At 32.0% G+C, this 15729-nt stretch overlaps 2 protein-coding genes and 1 long non-coding RNA gene across 11 annotated transcripts; 1 reads left to right on the top strand and 2 right to left on the bottom strand.

The window, feature by feature from the left end:
* Positions 1-1171: 1171 nt before the first annotated feature.
* On the bottom strand, positions 1172-3252 carry LOC112126166. The gene is made up of 2 exons (XR_002909818.1): positions 3029-3252; positions 1172-2847 (listed from the first exon to the last, which is right to left on the bottom strand). It is a non-coding gene; the product is annotated as an uncharacterized LOC112126166 (long non-coding RNA).
* A 642-nt stretch (positions 3253-3894) lies between these two features.
* On the bottom strand, positions 3895-7936 carry LOC106669637 (60S ribosomal protein L8). The gene is made up of 7 exons (XM_014399220.1): positions 7826-7936; positions 7472-7612; positions 7198-7339; positions 7015-7125; positions 6847-6954; positions 4812-5014; positions 3895-4012 (listed from the first exon to the last, which is right to left on the bottom strand). Exons 2-7 carry the CDS (start codon positions 7607-7609, stop codon positions 3941-3943), a joined length of 774 nt encoding a protein of 257 aa, XP_014254706.1. The 5' UTR covers positions 7610-7612; positions 7826-7936; the 3' UTR covers positions 3895-3940.
* A 1522-nt stretch (positions 7937-9458) lies between these two features.
* On the top strand, positions 9459-14605 carry LOC106669638 (methionine-R-sulfoxide reductase B1). Of its 9 annotated transcripts, none has more exons than XM_024224676.1 (4): positions 9459-9639; positions 9718-9943; positions 10073-10245; positions 12548-13181. In XM_024224676.1, exons 2-4 carry the CDS (start codon positions 9735-9737, stop codon positions 12577-12579), a joined length of 414 nt encoding a protein of 137 aa, XP_024080444.1. In that variant the 5' UTR covers positions 9459-9639; positions 9718-9734; the 3' UTR covers positions 12580-13181. The 9 variants fall into 9 exon arrangements, with proteins under 9 accessions (XP_024080444.1, XP_014254708.1, XP_014254707.1 ...); XM_014399222.2 differs by lacking the exon at positions 12548-13181 and adding an exon at positions 13640-14605 and having other exon boundaries at positions 9460-9639; XM_014399221.2 differs by lacking the exon at positions 12548-13181 and adding an exon at positions 13604-14605 and having other exon boundaries at positions 9460-9639.
* The last annotated feature ends 1124 nt before the right edge of the window (positions 14606-15729 follow it).

Genomic DNA, 15729 nt, shown 5'->3' with positions numbered 1-15729 from the left:
AAGCTTTTAAATATTAAAGAAAAAACTATTTGTTTTTTAAAAATTTAACAAAAGTACACACTTTTACTTCAAAAATTTACACACAAAAATTCACCAAAACACCAGAAAATAATTTAAAGACATATTTAGGGATGGTAACCCTAACCATCCCTAGCGATATATTAAAATTTAACTAACAATTTAGTCTATCACTAAATTTAACTTGTTATTTTAGTGACCTGTTGTTTCGTAATTTGTCGTGAGTAGCGGTCAAGAATGAGGTAGTGTTGTGTAGGTAATGAGGTAGTAAACACCTTTTTCATTTTTTTGCCGGCCTTTATTCGGGTCATTTTCAGGGCATAAAGTGTAGTTTTGTGTGAAAGTGTTGTGTAGCACAAAACCAATGACGTCACAAGAATAGCTCAACATTTTATGAACTGAAGATGACCCGAATAAAGGTGGAACTACCTCATTAACATCAACAAATTACTAAATTTAACGTTGTTTTGGTTAATTTTCTTTCAAACCATCATAATTAAATAATTTTTATTATAACTCATATGAATTACTGATCTCGTTTTTTTTTGTTTACATTAAAACATTTAAAATATTTTGTAATTAGCATAAGGGACCACAGAAGCCAAGTGGTAGTGCGATGACTCGCTCGTAAAGGTAACACCCAGTCATGAGTTTGATGCCCACCGACCCCTCCCTGATCTTTTTTCACGCAACCCTTCCCCCCCCAAAAAAAAAGAAATGCACATCACATATACACAATCATGTTCCTTAGCTAAAGATTAAAAAAAATATATATAATAAACAATTTGAAATAAATATGTGTCCAGATTTTTTTTTGTCTTTGAGTATATATATTACACAAATACTTTCTTAACATTCGATTTACTTTGTCACACTGAACAACTTCTGAAACTTTGAGCAATACACCTTTTAATTAATTACAAAGCTGACTTCCAACACAAAAATTCATCATGGTGCCATAACAAATCAACAAAAAACTGCTAACTTTTTGAACTTGACGAATTTTTTAAAATAAAATGCACCGATAAATGTGTAAGTAAATATGTACAAATATGATAAATGACTTTTCATTTGTGAAAAAATTTACACAAGTGAAAAATTGTTGCTCAATATAGGGATAGATATATTTATTAGGATTATAAAAATAATACAATTCGTACTAAATATTTTATTTCATATAACCCCGAAAACTGTAAACCACATTTGACTACTCACTGACATCACAAAATGTTTTAAAGCAAATTATTTACAAGTCCAAACTAAATTAAAACTAGAAATGCAACTTAAATCAGAAATGATTAAAGAATTCTCAAATAAAATTAGGATTTCAAATGCCTTACCAACAATCATCACAGGTTACATTTCATTACGTAGACAATTACAGTTGACAACAGCATTCTGCAACATTTAATTCAACCATTTTTAAGGGGCTACAGTAGCCAAATGGATTATACAAGTCTCAGTTCGTATCATGATTCTTGGTGGACGTTTTTTTTTTTTTTTTTTTTGATGCAGAGCAGTCTGGGCTGAGTCCAAACATTGCATATTTTCAGTGCAGATTCTGAATCGTGACATGGATCAACTAGTCCCAGTGTGTACTAGATGTAGATGTAATAGTCAGGGTATAATATACTGCGCCCTTTAAGAGCTATTGTCTCCCAGTGTGTACGTACTAGGCTTTATACAAATCGAATGCTGTAATTTTTAAATTAGTATTTTATATCATTAATTAACCAATTCTTTACAAAATGTAATTTTTTGGTGATGTAGATATATGTTTGAGCAATTAAATTGAATAGTAGATATGATTTTCTACGATCATCCTAGTCTAGCTAATCTTTCAAGGTTTATCTTACATTTTGTCTGTTTCTGTCAAAAATAATAAAACATTGAAGATGGCTAAATGAATGATTAAAAAAACATAAATACAACTTTATCAGATAATTGTTAAAGATCCTCAATAAACATTAGGATTTCAAATGCCTTTATATAAATCATCACAAAAGTTGTATTTTTGTAAAAAAAAAAAAAATTCATTCTATCATTGTAGGATTATCCCCTTTCAGGACAGCCAGTGCTAAATGTTCCTCAATTGCACTCATCCACAAGAATTCCGAGAGTTCAACTATATTCTCTTTTAGATTCAAATTCATAGAAGTGTGATGTTTGTTATTAACTTTTTAATGCTTTATTGTATTAATAACACTGTTTCTTTTAACCTCAGTCTAAAACTAAACTGTCTAATGAGATATACTCGCAGTAGCTTAGTGTAGAGATAGAGCTGAACATGATGGCGGCTCTCAGTTACTCACTAGGTTAAACAAAAACATAACACGCACCATCCTGAATGGGTTAAATTGTATGCCAAGTGATGTGGTTACTATAAAAAATGTAAAAGGTACACAACTGACAAAACAGAACATTGAAGACGACTAAGTGCAATAATTAAAACAAATAAATGCAACTTTATCAGAAAATTGTTAAAAGTTCCTCAATAAACATTAGGATTTCAAATGCCTTTACACAAATCATCACAAAAGTTGCATTAAAAAAATACAATAAAAAATAAATAAGTTGTAGAATTAATTAAGATTATCTGGAGAAAAATTATGTTTGTTTCTCTAAACTAATTTAATGCTTTAAATATTACTTTTATTGTTAGAAAGGAAAGCCTTGTTTAACGGGCATCCTTCTTAAGAAGTATTGGCATAATCACTCTTATATAATATCAATTTATTTAATTATCAAGTATTGTTGACCTATGCATAAAATTCCACCATTTTATCAGACACTATTCAATTGTCTTGTTTATGTATCAACCATGAATACCTGAAAATAAATATACATTCATTAATGATTTTTTTAAATTTAAATGAATTATATTTTAATCTAGTATTAATCAGAAATAGCCTCTAGTCAAAATGGCAAAATTCGTTCACTGAACATTCACTATCAAATTATCATCACAAATGTTTTTAAATTTAGATCAGTGACATTTTATATAACTTACATAATACAGTAATACGATGCATACCTGAAAATAAAAAACACTATTAGCAAATAAAATTAGTTTTCAGTATTAATTACAATTAATAATCTAATCAGAAATAGCCTCTAGTCGAAATGGCAAAATTTGTTCACTAAACTATCACTAATGAATTATCATGACAAATATTAAACCTTTTAAAAATTAATGTCTGTATCAAAAATATAAATAACTTACACAATAGTCACTCTTCTTTTTTTTCCAATATTGACAATAATGCTGAATACCTGAAAATAAAAAACACTTATTACAAATAAGATTGGTTTTCAACATTGATTACTATTAATAATCTAATCAGAAATAGCCTCTAGTTGAAATGGCAATGTTAGTTCATTAAAACTAATCATTAATAAATTATCATCTCTAACTTAAAATAATTAATCACTTGAGAAAAACTTACCAAATGAACACCGTCCTAAACTTCTTAAAACCAACAATACTGAATACATATAAACAAATAAAAGATTATAAGAGAAAAAACGCGCACAATAATATAGATAATTTTTTGTTTTAATCAGAAATAGCCTCTAGTCGGATTGGCATTATTCGTTCACTGAGCAGTTCACTATTAAATTATCATCATGACTTTATTTGAAAATAGAAATCAAACTATTTACTCACTTTCGTTTTGTTTTGTCCCCAGCAGAGAATTTTTAATTTTACCAAGAACATAAATTAAAACTTCCACCTACAACAATTACGTTCAAAGTGAGTCCAAAAAATTATATTAATAGACAAAATATACTTACTTGTTTTAAATTTGATTATACAAATTTTATATTTTTTATTATATTGGTTGGAAAAAGGGTTAGGAAGATTAAATAAAATCATTGTGTACAATGTAAAATATATTTAAAATTAGAACAATTACAAAGCTTAATCGTCCTTCTTCTGGTCCGTCTTTCCTCCTCTGATCCTACCTGTCCTTCTTGCAGCAATAAGACCAACCTAAACAAGAAAAATGAAATATTTATTTTTGAAATGGACGTAGAAAAGACAAAATCCGTGAACATTTGGTTCAATATATTCTCACTGTTTAGCATTTCACCTTGTTCAATGATGGTATCTTGCCAACTTTTATACATATCTCTTAGCTTCAATTTATTTAACAGTGACAACTTTGTGATTTGGACACAATGATTAGCCCTACAGTGTTTAAAAAAAGGAATCCCCCACTTTTAGGATAGAGAGATCAGAGCTATTTGATTTTTTACAGGAGACAGCTGAAGTGTGGGGTCATAAAAAAAAGTGTGAAAGAAAAGTCCTAGTTCACAGTGGATTGAAATGAGTAGCTGTCCACCCCGTTTTCTTTAAAGTTTGACAAATAGACTTACATAGTTGTTAAAAGGATAAAATTCCAGTTTTCTTAACTTGAAATTTTTTAATTGTAGAAAATAAGAAATTGATTTAATTTTTGTAAGTTATTTTGTTGTAGTGTTAATAAATTATTTGAAATTCGGATTGAATTGTATTATAAAAAGGCACCTGATTGGTTAATAGAAATAATAAACAATAAATTGTTGAAACAACAAATCTGTGAGCAGAACCATCATTACAAAGTGTCCTGACTGGTTTGTATTCAGGTCCAATCAAGACCACTGGGGCTCTGTTAATCAGGATACAGGGTTGGGCCCATCTTGCTTGGATCAAGAAGAAAAAGCCTAGCTCATAGAAGTAAAAATACACACCAGTGAAAATAGACCAAATCCAAAAATGATTTAACTAAAAATTACATATTGACAATTACCTTTCTTCCGGCACTGGTTCCTCTCTTAACCGTGGAAGCTTTACCAATATGTTGGTGATTACCACCACCGTGAGGATGCTCTACAGGGTTCATAGCAACACCTCTGACCTTAGGCCAGCAGTTACGCTTAGCCTTGTACTTATAGTAAGCCCTACCAGCTTTCAAGACAGGCTTGTCGATCCTACCACCTCCGGCGACGATGCCTAGAAAAACATGAAAAATCAGGCTAAGCAATGTACTGCGAACTTCCAAGAAAGTTGGATCAAGTAGTTTAAATTTCCCATTTTGGCTTGTATTCAACATACAATACTATTATAAACTCACTAATTTCGTGGTCCGCTTGACCAATTAATATATTACAACTATTATAAACTTTAGAACTTGTTGTTTCTGATGATTCTGGTTTGCCTACCCCTTGTTGTTTGGATCAGTGAAATTATGTTTGACTATCTTTAGTGCTGGATCTTTTCTATTCTAATTGAACAGATAGCACAAGAATGATTTTTAAAAATTAGACACAACTGAAAAATTAATGCAGACCAAATGGGGCACACGAAATGCATATATAAAAAACTAAATCAGCACGATTGTAGACTATGTTGACATGCGCACGCAAAAACCTACAAGGAAATTAATGACATTTTTTATTCACAGTGATAGGATTTAGAATGTGACTGGTTAAATTGTGATTTGGTCTTCATGGTGGAAGAGACCACTGACTCAAACTCAGGTCAGGTGAGCATGGGGGCTTTCATAAAGGCGCAAGGCGACCAAAATAGATGGATATCCCATTAAAATGTTTGAGTGATATAGGGGTGATTATTTTTAATTATATTTTTTATTTCATAATTTTTAAAATTATCATTTAATTATCTTTATTTGAAGGCACTGAATTTTAATAATTTGGCATTGGGTAAAGAATGACTTAAGATTAACTAATTTGACTGTTAATTATAGATGTAATTTAATTATTTTAAATTCAAATAAAAATTATAGTTCCCATAAGTTAATCAAATATAATTTGTGAGAATTTCCTTTTATTTTATTATAGTTTGTTCTTAAGAACCATTAGTATATACAGAAAAAGAACAACAAGGAAGGATTCTTTTCAAAGTTTGCATACCTCCATATTCTTATAAGAGGAGAATCACAATGTTAGATTTCATTTTTGTTAGTAATTAGTCGAGAAGTGTGGGCCAGGTAAGATTTTTTTTACATATTTCCCAATATTTTCCAAGAGCTGAAAGATTGAGAATATAATGGCAACTATCAAAAAACATCCTGATATAGTTTCTTCTCTGACTAACTTCTCAACTTATAATTAACAAAAATAGCTAAGATGAACAGATAGAATAATTTAAAACTGTTCAGACAGGTTTATCACCCACAGACCTAATGAGAAAAGCTCATAATAAACTTTAGGTCCAATGCAAACATTCAGCTTTTGTCACCCTGTCCCGCAGTTGTACTTGTGTAGTTATAAGTACAGAGCATCAGATTGGTTAAAGCACATGAAGCTGCTGAGCTGCAGCCGCACTGTCCGGTGCAGGATGGAACATGGGATTGTTTTTCCTAGCATTCTCGGCCACTGTGGCACCACAAGTCATTTTGTTATTTCACCCGATTTCAATAGGTGTACGCTTCCCTGCATCCTAAATAGAGTTCTCATTCCATTGAAACTGCTTGCAATGGCGGATGAAATTTATGTCGTTCTTTATACAATAAATAGAGAAAATACCCTGAAGTTGAAAATTCTGTCTATTTTGTTTGTAAATGTAATGTCTTTGTACACAAGGTAAGCAAAAAGCAAGTTTTCTACCAGACATGACGATTGTACTGGCAGAAAGTTGCTAGTCCCCCCACAACAGGACCAGACAATTGTACATTGAACAGGTGCGGGAACATAGCAGCTCAGAACAGCAAAGAGCATCATGTATGCATCAGGCATTAATGTTTTTAAATCCAAAACAACCGGATTTAACAATTGAAAGTCTAGACATTTTAATGCATAGGATTGTTCAGTAGTTTTACTTACCGACCATGGCCCTGTTGTTTGACGGAATGACCTTCTTCGCTCCAGAGGGCAGCTTGACACGGGTCCTCTTCGTATCAGGATTGTGAGCAATGACGGTAGCATAGTTACCTTCAATCAAAAATTAAAATATAATGAATAAAATCATTTGATTTTTTCTTTTTTAATTACCAGAAGCACGGGCGAGACGTCCCCTGTCGCCGGTCTTTTCTTCCAGATTGCACACAATGGTACCTTCTGGCATAGACCCTACTGGCATTACATTTCCGATGTTCAGATTGGCTGAAGACATTAAATTAATGTAGAATTTCAACTTTTTCTTTTTTTTTTAAATTAAATTGAATGTCAGGTTACCTTTCTTTCCACAGTAAAGGAATTGGCCAGTGTAAACTCCCTCGGGAGCAATGAAGAGTTCCTTCCTAGTCTTGAACCTATAGGGGTCCCTGAAGTGAACGACAGCCAAAGGAGCACCTCTACCAGGATCATGGATGATGTCCTATAAATGTGTTAAGAGGACGTATACTTTTAACATTTGCATTTACAAATTTTTGCTTATAAAAACATGCAAAATAAGATGGTTCTTGGTGAATTGAAAGTACAGACGGAACTTGGATACTTATGATCGAACCTTAACGACACCTTTGATGTAACCGTGCCTTTCGGCAAAATCAAGAGAGCGGAGTTTCGGGGCTCCTTTGCGGTGCTTGGTATGGGATGTGAAGACGCTCCCGGCACCTTTCCTCTGGGCCCTAATAACACGTCCCATCCTCTGCGAAAGAAATACGACAGAATATCACAATGACGGCCGTCAGGTTATGCATGACAACACGTCGCTCGGCGTGGCCGGAAAAAGATCGGCTTTGGAACGGAGTGGATCCGCTGGTCGGAAAAGGGCGAAAACGGAAAAGCCGATCATTTTCCAACTGCCGGGAAACGCGATGACAGAAATTTCCCATGATATAAAAGGATTACAAACACGTACAAGATGAACCAGACGAGATCGCAGAGACGAAAGAGAAACTCGGACGAAGACTACGGGAAACAAGTTTCACACGGATTCCACGGCTGTCACGATCATAACCATCAATTAAACGGATCTCTTTCCAACTGACAAACCTAACAACACGCGATTATTAATAACAAATTATTATCATTGTTAAGTTTTAATTTCATTAAAAGTTTTAATGTAAAAAAGTTAATAATCTAAAATTATAAAATGCACTTCTATACGTTTTTGAGCCGTCAGTACACCAGTCGGCCTTCAGAGGTATTCCTTTGGTTCATTCTTCTCTTCTGGTATAAGCAACATGTACTTATTGGTGAAGTTGTATCTTAGAGTAGTTCATCGATCGTTTGGACAAGTTAGATGTATCGGAATCCATCAGTCAGTATTTTCGGAGTTGTGTTTTTTACTAGGTTATCATCGCCTTTTATTTACTTGCATATTTTATTTATTTAAAATTCATTACTTTTTTTTCTTTCTTTCCCCTTATTAAATTAATTATTTCCCGCCTCTCCCTTTCAATTTATTCACTTTGTTCATTTGCTTGCTATTTCATGATTTGTTTTGCGGGGAGAGTGATGGCTGCACAGCAACGAAGCAGCACACTAGAAGGACCCAAAAAGGGACCGGGAAAAAGGGCGTCCCAGTTTTTGAACTTTAATTAGGTGTTTTTGTAAACATGGCTCGAGGGGCGAGAATCTGCCTGCACTGCCACCAGCTCGGCCCTCAGAACAAATTTGTTTTAAATGTTCTATAACTTTATCCAAGGTATCTCGTCATATCCTAAGATATTTGCTAAAAACAAATTGGTATGAGTTGGACATGTTTTTGGCGGGGACAACGTTTGCTTGGCACTTAGTACTTCTCCACATTGACACCACAGAAGTGTACTGCGGCCCATCAAAATAACCATGTGTTATATGAGTGTGACCTATCCGTAATCTGCAGATCATAACCTCATCCCTTTGTTTAAGTTGGCTTGATGTTTTCCACGGTTTGACTGATCTTTTTATAGCTCTTAGTTTATTATCTTCTGCATTTTCTCATTCTCTATTGCATTTGCTACAGAGAATCTTTTAAAAGCATAAAGGATATCTTGGGATTGTATTAAATCTGGGGTTATTTGTGTAATTGGGTGTAGATTCTGCTGCACTTTCTGCCAGTTCATTGCCTAATATACCTTGGGATCGAATAGAATAACACAGATTTTTTGTTGTAAGCTAAATTGTCAATGATTCCCGTATTTTCTGAAAGATTGCATTTTTTTCGGAATTGTTGAAAATATAATGGTGTTCGACCTAAAGGACGAAATAGTAGATAATACCGGCATTGCTTGTAAATTTAGTATCCTGTATTTTACAAACGTAAGAATTTTATGACCCATGTTTTTTGCCCTTGTTGAGAATTCTTTAATTGGCTGATCAAAAGAGTCAATTTGTGAAAAATTCAATATAGATTTATTGATCAATCAATTAAGCGAATTGCTTGTTCAGATTTTGAACGATTTTCAAGTTTTTGAACCTATAAAATTTTGGACTAGTCCGACGTAACAGAGTCATTAGCTCGTATTTTCGGAATCGTTCAAAATAAATGATCGATTCAAGAGAATCGAACTTTTCGTCTCGTTTTGTGAAAATCCAAATCAGTGCCAAAACAACAGACCGAAAAATACACCGTCCAGTCTTCTGGATCGCTGCCCATATTTGTCTTGCGACCCCGTCCCGTCTTATTACTCAACCGCAACACCGCTGAACCGCTCCAGTCTCGGTCGAGCCGCGCACCCGTCGACATCAGTTGAGAATAGATATTTATTGTATTAAATTAATTTGAAGATTTTTTGACATCAAAAGAGTAAGTTGTTTTTTTAAAAGGGCCGATCCTGGGTGAGATGTTACGTCTTCTCTCTAACACATTTACAAGATTTTCCTCAAAGGCGATTCGTCTTGTTCAAGGGACATCGGCCGCCGAACCGCCTTCGTTTCGGTTTAGAGCCTTGGCCACTGGCTCCATGGAGAAGACTGAGTTCACGAAAGAAGAGCTGAGGAAGCGGCTCGACCCGATCCAGTACCATGTCACTCAAGAAAAAGGAACGGAAAGGTCTGTGCGGTTTTTTACTTATTTTATTTATTTTAATTCTACGGACGTTGCGTAATCGCCGGCAGGACCTTCATCCCAAAACCTCGGCCTACATAGCTTATACGGTTTGAATTGAATTTTTTTTTGCAGGCCGTTCACGGGCAAATTCAACAAGACGTACGACGAAGGTATTTACACGTGCGTCGTCTGCGGCGAGAAGTTATTTTCGTCCAAGACCAAATTTGATTCCGGGTGCGGTTGGCCAGCTTTTAACGACGTTCTCAATAAGGGACTCGTCAAACTTTCTAAAGACACGTCAAATGGTAATTAAGCTTTCTAAACACCCTTGAATAAATAAATAAATATAATCGCACCTCGTGCATTTATTTATTTATTTTCACAAAACCTAATTAAGTTATTGCAATACTGTTACTACTATTTAAATAATTTGACAACCATTTGTTCCATTGTTGATAAACAATCACACACAAAACAAACAAACACAAATATATTAGTTAACAAAATTGTAGAACATCAAAATTGCTACTAAATATTCAAATTGAATATGAAATTTATTGCTCATAAAGAAGAAAATATCTTACACCAAGAGCTCAATTCATCTAAGAAACATAGGAATAATTAGAAAGAATGAAATAAAAGCATACAAAGCATAAATAACATATGAAAAAATTAAGGGTCAAACACACTTATTCTTGAAACTTCTTACTAATATATACAAAATAATTTCTTATTTATTAAATATAAAAAACACAACAAAGAATATTGTTTTCTTATTCTTTCTGTGTACCATTATGGCATAGGTTTTTCTTTATTAAGCCAAAATAGTGTGGCTTTTAACATGAAACCTTGAACAATAAAAACTGCACTTTCTGATCTGACTAAATCAAGAAAAATCAACAGAATAAGACTATTTTATTTTAACACTTTTAAAAAATATATTTTATTAAAAATTTCCTCCTCTTACCTATACTTTGAATATTACAGTACTAATTAGTTAACTTAAAGGTATACATTTTATCTCAATATTTTCTCATCAAATACACCTAGCAATCTTCAATGAGTTTTTTCAATATTCTTTCTTAATATAACTTACTACAGGGTGTCTAATTTCATTCTCCTCCTTCCCTAAATATATTTTTTATTAGGACTTTTTATAGAAAACCCCAAGATACATAAACTTTTATTTTTTGTCTTGTTTCTCATGAGCCAAAAGGTTTTAATTTTTACTCGCCGGAATAACAGGATACAAATAGTCACTTAAGTATCTCAATTGGCAATATATACATTTTTTGACGATGCATTGAACAGTGCAAACAATTTTTAATTTGGAGCAACCGTTCTTAAGTTATTCGCAAAAACTATTTCCAAGCATTGATTTTTGGTTCAACAAATTTTGCACAAAGCTGAATCATGCTTTGATGAGCAACACCTAGAACGTCCTGTTAATTAATGCTATTTGATGAAATTGTTACAAACTTACCACGAGCAAGTAATTTACTATCAATTAAAATGATAAATAAATAAATTGGTTCTTGGTTGAAGAAGGTGGAGATGATTTTATCTACCCAAAAAATAGTGTTTGGAAAAACTTTTCACAAATAACATGAGGACGGTTGCACTAAATTAAAAACAGCTTGTTCCATTGAATTCAGTATCAAAAACCTTCCAAAAAATGTATATAATTGAAAAATTATTGATGAATATTTGAAATAGTAAGTTCTCATCCATATCCCATTATCCTTGAGAGTTAGTCGAAATGGTTCATAAGAAACTAGACAAGAAACTAACCATTCCTTGTCTTGGCAGCGAGCTGGCTGAAATATGGCTGTAATATTAAATATTTGAATAATGATTTTATGATTATTTCACATATAAGAGATTGTTACAAACTTTAAATATTGATTTTATCAAATAGTTAAGCAAACATTTGTACTTTTATAAGGACAATTTAAAAACAAAAGTAAAATAAAACCATCACAAATTTTCAAAAAAATTCAGGAACATGAAATCTATAACAGAATTGTGGAGTTTATTTATTAAGTGGACTATAGTGGCCGAGGTCATTAGGTCACCAGTCTTGTACTTCAATTAACTCACAAAACACAAAGATTGTTACACACACAAGAAACTTATTTACTCTTTTTTGCAACACGGTACAGACCAAATTAAATATTAAAACATTATTTAGATTATCAACTGACAAAATTATAAAAAATATATGTTTAATAAAATCTTAATTTTTGTAATATCTCCAAAGAGCATTAAAGATCTGTCTTCACGGTTGTTGTACCAGATAAGTGGGTCATGGGAGCTGAGATCATCAGCACCAGTCTTGTGCTCATAAACAATAGGCATATTTTATATACATAAAAATAATTTAAAAAAAACAAAAAACTTCACAGTTTGGCATACAGATTGTATGGTATAACATTGCACCACAGAGGATTTTAATATTGAAAATAGTTTGATAAAGTATTGCAATATCTTTTTAGGTACCTGTAATATATTGCAATTGTTTGATTTACATTACACTTTTTAATCCCATCATGCCTTGCAAACTAATGGTTGTTTCTTCATCCGTTGTTTCCTATTATTTGCATTAAGATGTCTTAAAATCCTACCTTAACATGTTCTAATCCTTGGGAGTAGGCCGACAAAAAGCGAGGTTTCAATAAGAGCGGGTGTTGGTAATGCTTCAGACAAAAGAAACTTTTCCTCTAATTGCTTAATTTAAAAGTGTGTTATATTAGGCAAATATAAAAAAAAATTCTTACAGAGGTGTAGAATGTTTACAAGATATTTATTTAAAAGAACCGAACATTTTTTAAAACTTATTTATAAAATTGTGGTTAAATACATTGTCATTATATCATCTGTAGTTGAATATGTAACAAAAAAAATTTTTTTCTTTATATATCAAGGGTAATTTTTTTGTATGCTGTGATGTAGATTTTCTATAAATTCAGATTTGCCATATAAATAGTTATAATACTAAGTAAATTTAAGAAATTATCAATGGCATTTTTCTGTTTTGACATAACAACCAATAGAAGTAAGTTGCTCTTTTTTTCTTTTTTTTTAATTGGACACGGTCAATTATTAGAAGAGATCATTGTCTTGGTTGTTAGGAACCCATTTGTCCATCACATTTTCTCCTCATTGTATAATTGAGGAAAACATATTTCATTGAACAGTATTGTGTTTTTGATCATTAATAGTGAAAATATTAAAATTTATATTATTAGTTTTAATTTGGTTCATGTTTATTAAATTATTGTAATATTGCTTTGTTATGTAAATTTAAAAAATCCCTTCTAAGTGTTTAGAATTGAATTCAATTCATTGTTGGTTAAAACTGTCTTTGTACATCAGCTTTTTACAAATTACTAAGCTTGTTTTTTATTTTTTATTATTAACTCTTCCCTCCTTTAAAATTTACTTAAATTTTGAAAAAATCCTCTTCAAAATAATGAGCAATTCAACGTGTTGTGAGTTTTTGTGGCATGATAGTTGAGGTGTTGGTTCTTGTGCATGTTGGCATTTTCCTTTTTCCAAGGGTTGTATATATGCTAATTCGGGATTTTTCTCTTTTTCCTTTTGACTTACTTTTTCCTTCCTCCTCTCTCTCTTTCTCTCTCCATCCACCCCTGTTTTCAAAAGTTGGAGCCAACCTACTGTTATTGATCGCAAACCCAGGTCGAATCCGGACTGAAGTGCAATGCGCCAAATGCGACTCTCATCTAGGGCATGTTTTCGACGACGGGCCCAAACCTACTGGGAAACGATTTTGCATCAACAGCGCCTCTTTAAATTTCATCCCTAAGGACAAAGAATCATGAAGATAATGGAATGACAGGACAGACTGTAAAAAAAAGCATATGTACTTTTATGACACAAGTTTTAAAAAAATTGTTGGTCCATAAGAAAAGAGTATTGCCAGCTTTAAATATAATAAGTAGAAAGCAAATGAAAGTACTTGTGCTTTTTATAATTCACACTTTTATGTTTTTTTATTTGTTTTTTGAGAAAACTATTATTTATACTTCAATATTTATTGTATAGATAAAATGCAACCATTTATTTTTTTACTTTCAACTAAATCTAGTCTCTGAGAAAGTTAAAATTTAAGTCATTATAAATTAAAAAAATATATATATTTATCAAATTTAACTGTGTGTAAAATAAATAAAAAATCATAGAAGGGGGAAGGCAATATCATTTTGTATTAACTATTTGAGCAGAGTGAACCTATTTTTACTATTTGTAATTTAGTTTTTACAGCACTTGAAAGTTACAAATGTTGAAATTATTACAATGAAATTATGTGAAAAGATGTGATAATAGAAATCATATGATCGATTTACTGGTTGCATTGTGTTACAATTTTAAATGAAGCAATATTAAATATAGTTAATTTATTTGCTTAGAATTTGTAAGGCTTACTCTGTACGCAATTACGAATTATGTTTTAAATTGTCTTTGTATAGACAAAATTGATTGTACTATTTACCTTGAGACTAAAATTTTTCTATAGATGCTATTTTTTATATAAGTCGATAGAGGGCATTTTTAACGTCAACATAATGTCCTTAACCCAATGTATGTAAATTATTTACTTTGATGTTGTTTTCCTATCATGAAAAGAAAATTATTTATTTTGTCTGTTGTTTTATTATGTATACCTTGAAAGTCTTAATTTTCGATTTAATGAATAAAATTTAAAGGTTTTTCGTTTGAAAAAAAAAAAGAAGAAAATTAATGAAATACCAGAGATTTAGCCTTTATTTTATTGTGTAGAGATTAGTGACCGTTAATCTATAGTTATTCAGATTTCGTGAGATGCGGTCGGGTGTGATGTAGGTTTCAGAAAAACATTTTCTTTATCGTGCCAACGTTTCGATCTTTTATTGAGATCATCTTCAGGGCTCAAAGTGTTTGTCTTCTGTGTAATTGTGCCATCTTTGCTTGTCGTGTTGAGAGTGCCACTTTCTCACTTTTTTCATTATATGATCACTAGATATTGTATAGTGGTTGAGTACACAATGAGGAGCATTAGGCATTAATGAAACTTTGCCAACAGCCAAGTTTAATTTCCGATACAAACCACAAGCAACTTGAACAAACTTGTTACTCGAGTCGTGCAGTAACCAAGTTTCCTGGTTCTGGCAGCTACTTGTTTGTGTGAAAAGTATTTTAACAATTTTGGCCAATAAATGAATCAAGTTAATTTTGACAATAGGAATGTGTTTAGGCTTTCTTTGAATTGACTGCATAAGACAACATGCATTTTGCTGACTTTCCTTCTGGGTGCAGTGGACACAGTTCTCCTGTTAAACTTTTTAAAATCTCCCACTTCACAATTCTGTTCGAACTTCACCTCAGAAAGGGCAAAAGTATCACTGGCTATGCTCGTTTCAGTTTTTTTCAACGACGATTTTTTAAATTTATTCTGTAAAGTTTGTTTTTCAGTGTATGCATTTTGTTATATTAATTAATTACTTACATATTTTGCACAATTATATAATGTATACATACAATAAAAGGAAAGTTATTGAACAAAGTAGAAACAACTTTTATTCAACTACAAAATTAATGAATAAATGTTCTGTGGGTTGCCTAATTCATTCACTTAGTGCTGCAGGGGATGCAACTATTGTGCCATATAATCTATATTATTTAGATAAATGTAATAAAATTTAAAAAAATCATATTATTTTTAAGTACCAGAGAATTTTTCATGTGATAAACTGGGTTTAGCGAAACAGGATGTCATGTTAAAGAACAGT

This window comes from Cimex lectularius, unplaced genomic scaffold, assembly GCF_000648675.2.
Source record: "Cimex lectularius strain Harlan isolate CLEC.00 unplaced genomic scaffold, Clec_2.1 scaffold8, whole genome shotgun sequence".
In the NCBI taxonomy this organism is placed as follows: domain Eukaryota; kingdom Metazoa; phylum Arthropoda; class Insecta; order Hemiptera; family Cimicidae; genus Cimex; species Cimex lectularius.
The sequence above is the reverse complement of the archived record's forward strand: the minus strand, read 5'-3'. Positions and strand labels throughout refer to the sequence as shown.

What these genes read in the sequence shown, in the direction of transcription:
- LOC106669638 (XM_014399221.2), top strand. Translation starts at nt 9,735, where the DNA reads ATGTTACGTCTTCTCTCTAACACATTTACAAGATTTTCCTCAAAGGCG. An exon ending in CAAGAAAAAGGAACGGAAAG is followed by an intron (nt 9,944 to 10,072) that starts GTCTGTGCGGTT and finishes TTTTTTTTGCAG; the next exon opens with GCCGTTCACGGGCAAATTCA. An exon ending in TTCTAAAGACACGTCAAATG is followed by an intron (nt 10,246 to 13,603) that starts GTAATTAAGCTT and finishes TGTTTTCAAAAG; the next exon opens with TTGGAGCCAACCTACTGTTA.
- LOC106669637 (XM_014399220.1), bottom strand. Translation starts at nt 7,609, where the DNA reads ATGGGACGTGTTATTAGGGCCCAGAGGAAAGGTGCCGGGAGCGTCTTC. An exon ending in ACATCAAAGGTGTCGTTAAG is followed by an intron (nt 7,340 to 7,471) that starts GTTCGATCATAA and finishes ACACATTTATAG; the next exon opens with GACATCATCCATGATCCTGG. An exon ending in ACGTCTCGCCCGTGCTTCTG is followed by an intron (nt 6,955 to 7,014) that starts GTAATTAAAAAA and finishes TTTTGATTGAAG; the next exon opens with GTAACTATGCTACCGTCATT.